The following is a 15,473-nucleotide window of genomic DNA, read 5'->3' as shown; positions in this document are numbered from 1 at the left end:
GAATGGCGTGTCGCGGAGTGAGGGCATCTGAACTCGACAAAGCCGACCTGATGTAGTATTTTGTTTTTATTATTATTATTTTTTATACAGTAAATATATTTGTTTGACAGGGAAGCTGTGCGCAAACAGGAATATATATTCATTTATTAAAAAAAAAAAAAAAAAAACACCCCAGAAAAAAGGGCACTTTCTCTTGAAGAAGAAAAAGGGCAGGTGCTCAAGCCCCTTTTTTGTCTATGTGTGCACGTGCCTGCTTCTCACAAGATTTCACTGGATCTCCCAGCACAGTGTCACGTGATGGAGATCGGCCCGCTGCTCTGAGCTCCTGTCGCTCTATTATTGGTCCGAGCAGATAAACAGTCCGAGCTGCGCAGCTCAAATGAGTAACGCTAATTTGTGCCGCTTTCATTTCAGTTGTCAGATGTAGCCCTCAGGTCTATGTCTTTGTATATTTGCATTCCCCTAAAAAACTTTGTGTTCACTTCAAAAAGTTTTGCATTCCCCCAAGAAATTTGCATACGCTCACAAAAGATTTGCATTTCATCAAGAAACTCTTGCAAAAGTTTTGCGTTCTTTGTGAGAGAGAGAAAATTTCTTGGGGAGCACTAAATATTCGCGAGAGAAAGCAAACGCATTGAAATACTATATTATTGCATTTTTTACATTGGCCCAAATGGAAAGCATATTTATACTGTCGAAATATTCCCTATCCCCTATATAGTGCACTATGTGCCATTCATTAGAAAATACTAAATGTGTAAACAAGTGACTCATTTCAGCTGCAGATTCGGTGTCTATTTATAGTGTAGGGGGCGGGACGCTTCAGATTCTACAGAGCATTTGATTGGACAGAAAATCTGATGAGAAGCTGAAGTGCAGCGTGATGGCATCAAAATCATTCATCCAGGTTGGCGGAAGTGAGAGACTGTAAGTTTTGAATGCTTATATCTTCTAAATTTTTTCATTGTTTTGGAGCACACTATAACCTTAAGACTAACATATTCATACTAAAATCCAAAAAACGTCCATTTTTATTTAATGGGAACTTTTTAGCGAAAAAAGCTTAGATTAGACTTAAATGCTTATGCAGGGAGTGATATGGCACGTTTGTGTACATCAAGCATACGCCGCCAACTCCAGTCCAAAGTCAAACAGGCAATCTGCCTGAGCAGAATGGAGTCAGTAGGGCAGACGTAAGCACGTTGAGCTGAATCCTACAGCACAAGCAAATATTGATTTGGTTGGGGGAGATGAGCTTGTGTGAACATTATACCATCAGTCAGACAGAGAATGGGAAATCAATGATTACAAATAAAAGATGCAAGGACAGCGAGTCTGACAAACCTTACCAGTAGCATGAGGATGTCTGAGCACTTTCTTCAAAACCCCGTTACTAACTGTAATACAATCTGGAAAAACAATCATTCACTTTTTGGATAGACACTGCACTGCAAATGCATGGTTTATTGAAGAGAAGTAGTGATGAATAAAATAATTAGCAGCAGCTTTTCACCACTTACTAATGATCAACTGCTACTGTCCCTGCTTAAAGGATTAGTTCACTTTACAATGAAAATTACCCCAAGCTTTACTCACCCTTAAGCCATCCTAGGTGTATATGACTTTCATCTTTCTGATGAACACAATCTGAGAAATATTAATAAATATCCTGATGCATTCAAGATTTATAATGGCAGTGAGCAATACCAACGAATATGAGCTGAAGAAAGTGCTTCCATCTACATCCATCCATCATAAACGTGTAATCCACATGGCTCTGGGGGGTAAAATATCCCTATTTAATAAGTTATGAATTAAAATACCTAGATTCCACCAAAAAGCTTTCCATATTCAACTTACGAAGAAAGTGTAAAACTCTCGTAGTTCAGAAAGCTTGCACACCTTCCCTATTCAACTTACGGAAAAAGCGTAACTCATGCAATGCCAGTTTACACTGAAAACAGGCTAGTCCTAGTCCATATCCCCATCCCTACACCTAACCATATACCCATAAGTTATCCCTAAAATCAGAGGTAAAAGACAGGTGAATAAGAATGGTGTAGAAGCACCTAACCCTGGTTGTAAGCTTAAACTGTCAGGAAAAAGACTCTTACCATATCCAGTTGCATTAAAAGTTTCGCCACAAAGGCTTTCGGGAAAGGCTAATTAAACGCCAATGAATCCCACCTGATGAACTCTGATGTCATTTATAACTTACCATCGCTTCAGAGTAAAGCTCATGAACAGGGAACGAAATACTAATGCAAAGTTCTGAATATGGAATTTAATATTTCTGAGAAATCTTCGTACTTACTGCTCTTACGTTTTCATTCCGAGGCACAAATTGAAGCACCTCATCACCTCCAGCATAAAGAGCACTCACACACACCATTCAATGTCTGGTCTCGTTTGTATTAACTTACCTGTATGCTTACCTTAAGGACTCCCCGTGATCTACTTACCTGTCTCCAGGAATCTCCTCGTGTGTTCTCTCCTCTCTGTGTGAGTGCTCCTTATCTCCAGTATCTCCAGCGTCTCCATCTTCTCCAGTTCCAAGGTCATCTGCATCTGAAACCACAAAAGAACTCTGTCATCACTCTACACCTCAAGTACCTGCACTACTTCACCGTTCACTCACCTGCACTTCAGCTATTGCTCGTACTGGTTCTCAATAAAACTCCTTTACCTGTGAAAGTCGGTCTCTGTCCCTTCTGTACTGTAACAGAAGACCGGACTGTAACAGTGCGAGGCCAGTATGAGCACCCCATTTCCCTTTCAAGAACTCGTGGATGTTCTCCGAGGAACCCTCACCGCCAGCGCACCTCCACCATCACCCGTCATCACTTCCGCAAACAGCGTCACCTCTCCCTCTCCGCCAGTGCACGCCAGTCCCATGGCCAGACCAGCGCCCTACTCAGGATCAGCGGAGGACTGCAGCGGCTTCCTCCTGCAGTGTGCACTGGTCCTGGAGATGCAACCGCACCTCTACCCCAGCAACACATCCAAACTAGCGTTCATCATTTCCCAGTTGCAAGGCAAAGCGTTACAGTGTCCCACTTCCGGGAGGTGTTTAGTAAACCCTTCTTCGACTCCTCTATTGGTGAGAAATTTTGTAATCTCAAACAAGGTTCCATGACTATTAACGATTATGCTTTGCAATTCAGAACGCTAGCACCTTCAAGTGGATGCCATGAACAAGCCCTCATAACTACCTACCGACAAGGGTTGGATCCTCGGGTGCGGTTGCATCTCGCTGCATACGAGGATTCCATCGGCCTCGAGTGCTTCATCCAGCTGTCCATCCACTTCGCCTCCCGTATGCAGTCGTGTTTAGAAGAACACCAGGACCAGTCACTCTTTCACCACCTTCTCCACCGACCTGAAACTGTCAGCACTCCAGAACCAGCCCACAAACCCATGAATATAGAAAATTCTCGCCTCACTCCTTCCGAGCGCCAAAGACAGCTGACCCTGAATCTCTGCCTATATTGTGGTTTACCTGGGCACATCATCTCTGCGTGCCCAACTCGTCCACCACAACCTATGGTGAGTGCCATTATCCCTTCACTCAATAAAATGAAACCACTCACCACTGTTGTCAACCTTACTGCTGCTGGTGTTTCCCTTCCAGTGGTGGCGCTCCTCGATTCAGGGTCAGCCGGCAACTTCATCTCCGGCGCCCTCTGCCGGCAGCTCAAACTCAAGACTACACCCTCTCCGTCTGTCTATCAGATCCACTCAATCACGGGAAGAGCCAAAGATGTGTGCGCCGATGTGTGGGTCCCATCCAGTTACGTGTCGGTATACTTCATCTCAAAGACATCCATCTGCTGGTTCTGGAGGAATCCACCTCTGACGTAGTTCTAGGGCGCCCATGGTTGGAGCAGCACAACCTTACCATCTCTTGGAAAACCGACGAGATACTGAAGTGGGGCAAAACCTGTTTCTCTAACTGTTTCTCTGCCCTTCCAGTTCCTCGGGTACCATCCTCTCATGATCTATCCATCTGTGCCACCTCCATAGAGAGTCCAGTTGAGAAACGTTCTACCGAGATTCCTGAATGTTACGCCCCCTTCAGTGACGTCTTCTGCCCGTAAAGAGCCTCCAAGCTGCCTCCACACCGGCCATGGGACTGTGCCATCGATCTGCTTCCGGGTGAGCCAGTGCCAAGGGGTAAAATCTATCCCCTTTCCATCCCGGAGGAGAAGGCCATGGAGGAATACATCAAAAAGGCCTTTGCTCAAGGATACATCCGCCCGTCTACTTCCCCTGCTGCTTCGAGCTTCTTCTTTGTGGCAAAAAAGGACGGAGGCTTGAGGCCCTGCATAGACTACCGCTCCCTGAACAAAATTACTGTCAAGTTCCGTTATCCCCTTCCTCTCGTCCCAGCGGCCCTGGAACATCTCCGTGGTGCCACTGTGTTCTCGAAGTTGGACCTCCGCAGCGCGTACAAACCTCATCCGGATACGCGAGGGGGACGAGTGGAAGACCGCCTTCATCACGCCCACCGGCCACTATGAATACCTTGTTATGCCGTATGGCCTGGTCAACGCCCCCTCTGTATTCCAGGATTTCATACATGAGGTGCTCCGGGAGTTCCTCCACAAGTTCGTGCTGGTATACATTGATGACATCTTAATATACTCTGAGCCTGGCCGAACATTGCCACCACGTTGCGGAGGTCCTCCAACGACTTCACCAGTTCCATCTCTTTCTCAAGGCAGAAAAGTGCTCATTCCACCAGTCTTCAATTCATTTCCTCGGATACATCATTGATCACAGTGGCATCCGGATGGACGAGGGGAAGGTGGACGCCATCAAGACCTGGCCAGTTCCAACATCCATTAATGAACTCCAACGTTTCCTAGGTTTTGCCAATTTATATCGACGATTTATCAAGAATTACAGTTCCTTTACCCATCCACTCACCAGCCTGCTCCGAAATCCCACAGGAGTGGGAGCCGTCTTGTCTCAGCAGCAGGGGACACCAAGTAGACTCCATCCATGCGCCTTCTTCTCCTGCAAGCTAAACCCGGCGGAGGTCAACTACGACATAGGAAACAGAGAACTCCTAGCCGTGAAGTTGGCTCTAGAATAGTGGAGGCATTGGCTGGAGGGAGCTAAACATCAGTTCCTTGTGCTAACAGACCATAAGAACCTGGAATATTTACGAGCCGCCAAGAGATTAAACCCTAGACAAGCACGCTGGGCCTTATTCTTCTCCCGATTTGACTTTACCATCTCCTATCGTCCTGGATCAAAGAATGTCAAAGCATATGCACTCTCTCTACTTCATTCTCCTGAAGAAACCACCATTGAACCTGATTCCATCCTTCCAAGCTCCATCATCGTGAGTCCCATCTCCTGGTCGGAAGAGACCATCCCCTCCTCCAATGCCTCCACTAACCCTCCGCCGGGTTGTCCACCTGGCTTGCTATACATAACTCGAGCATGACGCACTCCACTAATTCACACAGCCCACTCGTCGCTTGGCACTGGCCACCCGGGGGTCAGTGAAACCCTACGAGGTACGGGACATCTTGGACTCCCGGCGCCGTGGTGGCCAGTTGGAATACCTGGTGGACTGGGATAAGGCCCTGAAGAGCACTCTTGGATCCCCAGGAACGACATCCTCTATCCCAATCTGCTACTTACCTTCCACGGCAATCACCCTGACAGACCTGCCCCACGTGCAAGAGGACAGCCACCTTGACAACGGGGTCCTCGGCCCTCAGGAGCGGGCCGTGGAGGGGGGGGTACGGTCACAGACACGTCAGGCTCCACCGCTCACCAATCACAGCGCACCCAATCACCAGAATACTGATCACCGGCACCTGCACCTCATCAATGCACCTCATCACCTCCAGCATAAAGAGCACTCACACACACCACTCGATGTCCGGTCTCGTTTGCATTAACTTACCTGTATGCTTACCTTAAGGACTCCCTGTGATCTACTTACCTGTCTCCAGAAATCTCCTTGTGTGTTCTCTCCTCTCTGTGTGAGTGCTCCTTATCTCCAGTATCTCCAGCGTCTCCATCGTCTCCAGTTCCAAGGTCATCAGCATCTGAAATCACAAAAGAACTCTGTCATCACTCTACACCTCAAGTACCTGCTCTACTTCACCTTTCACTCACCTGCACTTCAGCTATTGCTCGTACTGGTTCTCAATAAAACTCCTTTACCTGTGAAAGTCGGTCTCTGTCCCTTCTGTACTGTAACATATACGTTACAGATGTATGGTTTGTTGTAGGTGAAATAAAGGATAGTTAGGGTTCTGTGTTCATATAAATTTGCATAACTAATGTGTGAAGGCGTTATGTTAGGTTCCTATTTTAACCATTGTTTAAAAACAAATAAAATCTCAAACCTTTTGCTGTAGAATTCCCAAAATGCAACTGAAAGTTCCAGCTCATTCTTATGTTTCTGTTTTTTCATGTAATTAGATAAATAGCTGAACATCAGACAAACTCTGAAGCAAGCTTAAAGTCTTTGCATGGCCTTATTAATGTAGCCTACCATGATGAAATATTGTTTCTACCCTTTCGAAAATTAACCAGGGTTTTACTACAAATAAAACCCCCCCAAAACATGATTATTATAGGCTAGTTAAACCATGGTGGCCACAAAATAAATAGGTTAACCATGGTATTTGTTGTAAAACTGTGGTAAATGGTAATCAATCCACCAAAACCATATTTACTAAAAATGTTACTATAATAAAACCATGGTTAATTTTCGTAAATGTTCTACTGTAGGTTCCTCAGTGCTCATTTTCAATAAAGCATCCTTCAAATGTGCACATGCTGAAATATTGCCAGTTATTAATCCATAAGAGTTAGAGTTCAGTTCTTTCACTCAGTTCTTTTTAATTTTCTTTTCACGTTGTTCTTTGGCAAATTCACAGCGCCCTCTCTCTCTCTCTCTGTATTCAGTATAATAGATAAATTGCACCCCATATTGCTTTTATAACATTTTGGCAGTGGTATCAATGTTATTGAAATGAGAGAGTTAGTGAGATGGAGTCTTAGGAGAGCTGGCCTACTTCTGCTTACCAGCTGACAGTGTGCATGTGCACGCATCTGTGTTTCCTCCAATCAAACCCTCGGCTCATATATCACTACACATAGTGAAGACTGGACTGTTCTCAGAGTTAGACAGCTGGCAAAATAAGGAATGGATGGATACAAAGACGAAAGAGGCCATGGGGAAAGAGATAAAATCATTTATTCAAGCTTTTAAAAAGAACAGTGACAATATTGACTGATTTTCACTGATCTGGCACCAATTTTTTCACCATGTAAATCTTTTAATGGTATAATTTATTGCCATTACACCAACTGGAATTGCAATAATAATGACTGTTTTCAAACTGGTTTCTTAAACACTTCACCCGTCTCAATCGCATGCCACTGGTTGAGCCAATATTGCAATCTGAGGCTACTTAAACAGGAATACATTTACATCACCACAGTGAGATCACCAATAGTTTATAGTTGTATCTGCTTATTAAGCATGAATATGTGTATTTTAACATGAACTTGAATTAATCTAGAATAGAGCCTAAAATTCATATAGATATGCAAACATTATGCACACTTATTTGTACTGTACCTCCTCAACAGGCCAGATAAGATTCAGTTCACTATAAGGAAATCCCTTTTTCAGGGCCGTCAGAATCAGTACAGTCATCTTTTCTAATCATACTACATGGCCATCTATCAAATCACTGTACATGGTTTTAAAAAAATGCTGCAGAACTGCATGGGTAATATTAAAATGATAATTTTTGAAAGATAACACTGATGTAAACTGTGTGCAGTGATCATGAAACATGCATACAGATGCTATTTCAGTAGATGAAGCTCACATGCATGACTACACTCTGAGATACATTATGCATAAAACAGTTCAAACAACTTCTATTACTTATTAAAGTGGTTTCTATCTCATCTCTGCTATTTCAAGGCACCTCTTACAGTTACAGTCAATAACCGTATTGATCTTATGTTTAGATTCATGAAAGTTTCGACAAAATTGTTTCCTGTTGTGTGAGAGAGAGATGACGATCAAGAACAAGCATCACTCACTCTTTTCATAAGCAAGTCCAGATGGAATCTGCAAACATTTATCTGATTTTCAGTTGGGAGGATTGTCAAATTATTCAACGTCAGCGGCTATTTACACCAAATGAAAATAGTGATAGATTGTGTAAAAGTAACAGTTCTTTGCAATTAGAGTAAATAGTAATTATATGCTATCTTTATATTGGCAGATACTATTTGCACCTCAGTATTTTTTGTACATTAACAGGATACAATAATATCATAGAGTGTAAATGATTATATTTATTAAAAGTATTAAATGGATGCTGCCTTATTGGGAGAATAAAATCTTCCCTTAACCGTACCCAATAAATACTTGAATTAAACACTCATTAGGCAGTTTATTTGCACTTTTAGAGCATTGTTTAATTTTTTATTCAAAATACATGCCTTTCTGGTGTGATATGTGATGGGAAAATGGAAAAGAGTGAACTCGGCAAAAGGCGGATTCGAACTGTGTCGATCGGTGCTACTACTCGCTACTGCTGCACCACTCAAGATGTTGGATTCTGAGCACCTTTTTTTAAAATAGAGTGGCCCAATCAGACATTGGTGGGCGGAGCTAATAGAATTTGCCAACAAGGGACGCTATTTGCACTTAATGAAAATAGACAGTCTGTTATTGCAAAATATATAATAAATGAATGGGTGTGGTTTTGACCATAATGACAAAACAAATAAATGCCATAAAATCATTTGCCTTGCCTTGAAGATGTTTATTCCCGTTTCTACCATTAGGATAGCTCATGATGGGAAAGTCTATTACAGTAATATAGAACATTATGTAATGCCTCAGAAACCCAAAGAGACCAATCTGAAGACTGAAACCATGTTGTTACTCTCCCAGCAGTATGATAAAGTCAAAGTGAATTTTTTTTCCTCATTTGTAAATGAGAGTCAGATTGGTTTCAAAAAGGTTGCAAGTATTCGCTACAGTATTTGACTACTGGTTAACATTAACTAACATGGACCAGGTGACATAAAACATAATGATAAACAAACTTTTTTTTTTTTTATTGTGCCTGACTGCGTATGTTTGCTAGTGGTTCAAAAAAGGTGTTAAAACTGAAGCAAAACCAGCATATATAGTAAAACCGTAGTTATGTGAAGAAATGACTTGCTCATAATCTCAAAATCACAAGAGAAAAAAATCTATCTAGCATAAAGGCCAATCATATTTCAGGAGCATTTAAATTGTGACATTATTTTTGATTCTCACATTACTGTAGTGCAAAAAAATCTCATTATTGTAATGATAAAAATGGGTTTCTCTAGACAATTAAAAGCATATAGTTAAATATCAATACTCTATTTAAAATATAAATAAATAATATTTTCCCATTATAATTAGTATTTGGGGTAAAATGGTTAATTGTCATGAAAATATATTATTGGTCATAAAACAGGCTTAATATTCTTAATCAAAAATATTGTTTTTTTAATTTTTACTTGGATTTGGGGGTGAAATATGAGCATGTTTTCGAGAGACTGTTGTTGATTTACTACAAGTAGAAGAGAGGAGGAGAAGAAAGAGTGACAAAGATGAAAAAGAAAGATGTAAAGAAATGAGATGGGAATGCAGTGCGGCAATCCATCCTCTCCTACCTGCAGTTTACAGACCAGAAGTAGCAAGACTTTCATGCTGAAAAAATTGTTATCTGTGTGTGTGTGTGTGTGTGTGTGTTGTAGTGCTCAGGGTTTCTTCGTGGCGCTGACGGCCGCTGTGCTGCTGCCTGTGTTAACAGGGATGTTGATTTCAGAGCCCTGGATTGCAGGTTTGGGCAGAGGAGCTTCAATGGTCAGGACGCCCTCAGGAGACAGACAGGAGGTGATCTTCTCAGAGTCGACACCAGAGGGCAGACTGCAACACAACAGACTCGTGTCACTACATTTACGTTTCAAAAACAGTGTTATGATGTGAAATATTATGCAATGTGAAGCATTATCTCCACCCTCTCATTATTCATCCTCCCTATCAAGTGTGCTTCATCAGGATCTCAGTACTTACGTGTATTTCCTGGTGAAACATCTGGACACGAAGCCGTGTTCATCCTTCCTCTCCTCGTGTTTGCCTGTGTGAAGATCAGACGTGAGCGGACAGTTAGAAAAGAAGAAACACAAATGAGATCTCTTTCATTTCTCTCAGATTCTGCATTAAAAGGATGACACCTTAGGATTGTTTTGATTGATCAATCCCCATTCACATTCATGTCACACTTCTTTGGAAGCGTTTAATCGCACATTGACTGAGCTTCGCCTCAGGCTTCGGTGACCAGTATCTGCTCCTTCTCTAAACCACTTCCTGAAAGTGTAACTCAACATGGTGCATTTGACCTCACTGTCCTCAGAGTTAAACTCTGGCTGACACCCACCCGGGTAACCCAGCACCAGCTCTGTTTGTTTATAGACAACATGTCTGAAACCTCACAAGACCCTCGTGATCTGATAGGCGACCACAGTGATGGATGTGATAGGAGTCATTAAAAGATTGAGTCCAGTGTGTATTACTTCACAAGATCAACATGACATGCTCCCTATTTTACCAGCCATTTTGCTTCTGAAATCTGATGCATTTCCATATGAAACAAAAAAAAGTAAATGATACACAGCTGAGAATGTAATTCTCATGAGCTATGAAAGAGCAATGATGCACACACACACGTCTCTATACGGCTCTATCTTCAAACGCTGGCCTTTAGACCACAAGACATCAGTACTGTTGAGGTGAAAATATCCTGCAGATGCCGTTTAAACCGCTCTGAGCTCTGGCTGTGTCATTTCTCAGGAATTTTGCAGGCTGTTTTTATCAGCTCCCACCCTGCAGAAGATCAGCAACATCTGTTGTTCAGCAGCTTTCCTTTACTTCACACTCTACCAGCTCCATTAAACGTGGAAGCCCATGTTAAGCCCATTAAAAAAAAAAATCATGCTTTGGTAAATCATAGTTACGAGAGAAAAAGTCTTAATTATAAGATTTAAAAGTCATAATTATGACACAATAAGTTGAAGTTATGAGATATTAAGATAATTTTGAGGTTAAAAGCCATAATTAGGACACAATAAATCAAAATTATGAGATACAAAAGTCAGTTATGACAAAAAGTCATAATTTTGAGAAAGAAAAGTAGAAATTATGAGATCTTAAGTTATAATTATGAAATAAAATATCATAATTATGACCATAAGTCAGAATTATGAGATATTAGTACTAAATCAATTATGACATAAAAAGTCATAATTGTGACAAAAAGTTGAAATTAGGATATATTAAGCCATAATTACGAAATTAAAGTATGGATAAAATGCATAATTATGACATAAAAAGTCACAACTATGAGATAAAAAGTTGAAATATGACTTTTGAGATAATATATGAAATATGAATTTTGGGATAAAAAAGCCATAATTATGACACAATAAGTCAGAATTATGAGATACCAAGTCACAATTATAAGAAGTCAACTGACATAAAAAGTCATTATTGTGATAAAAAGTTGAAATTATGACATACAAAGTCATAATTTTGAGATTAGAGCCATGATTAATGACACAATAAATTGAAATTATGAAGTACTAAGTCAATTATGTCAGTCATAATTGTGACAAAAAGTTGAAATTATGAGATATAATTATGAGAATATGAATAAATATGCATAATTATGACATAAAAAGTCAAAAATATGAGATACTAAGTCATAATGACATAAAAAGCCACAATTGCAACACAATAAGTTGAATTGATCAGATACTAAGTCATAATTTTGAGATAAAAAGCCACAATTATGAGACAGTAAGTCAAAATTAAGATACTAAGTCATAATTATGAGATAAAATGTCATAATTATGACAATAAGTCAATTATGAGATACAATGTCATCATTGAGATAAGTCAATTGGCATAAAAGTCATAAATGTGATGTGAAATTATGAGATAAGTATATCATAAAAATCTATTATTAACACTTAATTATAACATAAAATGTCATAATTATGAGATAAAACGTTGAAATTATGACAAAGTCATAATTAAGTCAAAGATTCATAAATATGATTCACCAAAGCATGATTTTGCTTTTTTTTTTTTTTCAAAGCATGATAATTCCTGGACTTTTCTCTTTCAAAACAACTATGCAAATCAGGTGTGATTTCCTTCCTCAAAGCAAAATATGAACTTGCATATCTGTGCACACAAAACATCTGAAGTTCACTTTTCTGCTTCATGTTTAAAGTGTCAGTGTGTTTGAATCAGCTGATGTTTTAGTGGATCTATGATGAAGTCAGTTCACAGATAAACACAACACTGACAGTCTTCATCAACACTTCATCTATGGCTTGAGAACAAACTGAGCTGCTCTTCTTGGGCTAAATCATGACATGAAAGTGCTCACCGGTGATCTCCACCACCCCATCTTTGGTCTTCACCGACAGCTCCTCTGGGGCGAAGTGATTGACGTCCAGGCTGATCTTCCATGCGTCCTGCGTCTGTTTTATCTCAGACATTCCCGTGCTGAGCTGTCGGGAAAGGGCCCGTCCGTAGTTTGGAGGCACCATCACCGCGGGGGGCGACATGGGCATCTGAGCCATCGCTGGGCTCTGCATTAAGGAGGGCATGTCGGGATGTCCAAAGGGCCGAATGTATCCGGGCCAGTGCGTGCTCGGGAAAGTGGGCATCTCCTCGGAGAAGGGTGGCATCCCGAAGGTTTGATCGAAGAGCCGGCTGCCCTGGTACCAGTCGCGGAAAGGGTCCCAGGGTGAGCCGTGCATGAAGCTGAAGGGAATGCGTCTCTCGGCCATGGCTGAAGTTCGCTCTTGCTCTGAAAGTTTTCAGGCGTGTGCTGTGTCCTGTTTGGGAGGGCTGAGATTTATAAGAAGCTTCTTGGCCGACACACCCCCTTCCACACTCATGCACCCCCTCCCATCCGGATATTTATAGAAGTGACTAGAATGTCTATTCACGGACGGCCTCGCATGAGAATGGAATCCAAGGCCCAAAGCCGACTCCGTCCCCTTTCCTGGCTCTCACAAACACATTCTTGTCATGAATCTGAGGATTGTTGTAAAGCACACAGACCGAGTCAGCAGAAACCGACACAAAGACATAACAGGTGACCAATCGCACATGTGCTAATAGATGATTTACTGCAGGAATTCACTGGACTGAATCTCCAAACACTGAGAACACAAACCAGACAGATGAATTAACCTACAGACAAACAGTGTGATACTTATTAACTAAACCTAAAAACGACTTTTTCGTTACGTGCAATAAAAATAAATGTTTGCTAAAATCATATAAAATGTATAAAAACTTAAATGTATTTATTTCAACATTTCTCATTCATTTAACTTGAAATACTAAAATAACTAAAACTGAAATAACACAATAACACAACAAAATCAACAAAACAAATGCAATATTATATTGATAAATATAACAGTATATCAATGATACTAAAATACCACTGTAGACAAGAAGACGCACACAGGCTGTTAGAAAACAAACAAATGTAGACAGGCTAGAAAAAATAAAAAAAAACTTTTATAATCATTAACTAAAACTAAAACCATAATAAATAAATAAACACTTGGGCCCGGTTTCACAGACAGGGCTTAGCCTAAGTCAGGATTAAACCTTAGTTCAATTAGGATATTTAAGTAGCTTTTATAAACGTACACCAGAAAAAAACACCACTGGTGTGCATCTTGAGACAAAACAGTGGCACTGATTGATTTTAATGTATGTCAGTTCGAGTTGCTTTCAGTTCAAACAGCTCAAACATGCATTTTAGTCTAGGACTAGTTTAGTCCTCATCTGTGAAACCGGGGGTTAAGTACTAAAACTCAAAAACTAAATAAACCAAAACTAATAAATAAAATGAATTTAAAAAAAAAACTATACAGATAAAAAAAAAAAAAAAAAAAAAAAAAAACACTTTAAAAAAATATAAAAATAAAATCTAATGCAAAATATTAAAGGAGGCATATTATGAAAATCTGACGTTTTTCCATGTTTAAGTTCTATAATTGTGTCTCCGGTGCATCTACCAACCCAGAAAACATGAAAAACCCAGTAACTTTGTTTTGGTAAGCCTTTCTCTGCATTTCTCTGTGTTGTTGTCATGCTGTCATTTTATGCCGGACTGCTTCACAAACGAGAGTCGATTCAACGCTGGATTTGCTCAAAAGATTAACATGACGGCACATGCTAGTCGATGAGTTGAATCATCCACTTGTAAGGCTGAACACCGTTACTGACAATCCTCATTTTGTCTGCGTGAGATTCTCCAGCTTTGTTGTTGTTGAGCTGTTAAAGCTCCGCCCTCTTCTGGAAAGCGGAGCTCATTAGCATTTAAAGGGACACACACAAAAACAGTGTGTTTTTGCTCACACCAAACTAGGGGCAAATTTGACAAGCTATAATAAATGATCTGTGTGGGATTTTGAGCTGAAACTTCACACACACATTCTGGAGACACCAGAGACTGATATTACATCTTGTGAAAGTGGGTCACTTTTTAACAAAAACTATAATAGACTAGTATAACAAAATAACACTTAAAAAGGAGGATGATTTGTCACTTCTCATTGACAATATCTTCATGAACAATATCTCATATTGCACTGAATTAAAAATAATGGTGAATGTGTATCAGTGTATCAACAGTGCTCAAATATTCAAGTAAACCCTTTGATAGTGTTTCATTTCAGCCCTGCGGCACATTTAAACACAAACTGTAAATCTCTGCGCTGCGTGAACACATCAGTGTTTTCATTCCAAGGTCACGGGATCAATTCCCAGGGAATGATTAAATGTATAGCTTCAATGCAATGTAAGGCGCTTTTGATAAATGCATCTGACAGAAAATGCAGAAATGTAAGTACTGAGATGTTTCAGATTGTAATACCGTAGTGCTTTGATATACACCATGATACTGAAAGATTTCATATACCATTATAGCATTCACTAGCTTAAAAGTCACAATAGCAAGACAACACCTACTGATAATGGAAATGTGTATATTTTAGCAATAAATCATCTGAATATAATAAACTGACTTACATCTGTAGACGACTTATTGCTTTAATAAAGTTAAATCGTATTAGGATAAAAAAAGAATACAAATCTCATTAAAATGAATTAATTCACAAACTTTTATCCAAACTTACAAGCGATTTTAGCTTCTTTTTTGGAATGTTCAGCAACTCAAAAGTCTGGAAGAAGCTTGAAGGACATTATAGAAATGAACAGAAATGTTAAGCATGTGAAGTTTTGAGCTGCTGGACTATAAATACAACTGTTTCATTTCCACAGTGAACGGCTGGAGTTTGTGAAAGAGCAAGAACCTTCCAGACACAAATCACATGAG

General features: G+C 40.2%; 1 protein-coding gene across 1 annotated transcript; it reads right to left on the bottom strand.

The window, feature by feature from the left end:
- Nucleotides 1-7,245: 7,245 nt before the first annotated feature.
- On the bottom strand, nt 7,246-12,953 carry hspb1 (heat shock protein, alpha-crystallin-related, 1). Its single transcript, XM_067407796.1, has 3 exons — nt 12,495-12,953; nt 10,115-10,178; nt 7,246-9,967 (listed from the first exon to the last, which is right to left on the bottom strand). Exons 1-3 carry the CDS (start codon nt 12,898-12,900, stop codon nt 9,799-9,801), a joined length of 639 nt encoding a protein of 212 aa, XP_067263897.1. The 5' UTR covers nt 12,901-12,953; the 3' UTR covers nt 7,246-9,798.
- Between the last annotated feature and the right edge of the window lie 2,520 nt (nt 12,954-15,473).

The sequence above is a fragment of the Chanodichthys erythropterus genome, chromosome 13 (assembly GCF_024489055.1).
Source record: "Chanodichthys erythropterus isolate Z2021 chromosome 13, ASM2448905v1, whole genome shotgun sequence".
NCBI lineage: Eukaryota > Metazoa > Chordata > Actinopteri > Cypriniformes > Xenocyprididae > Chanodichthys > Chanodichthys erythropterus.
This window is presented reverse-complemented; position numbering and strand designations above follow the sequence as displayed.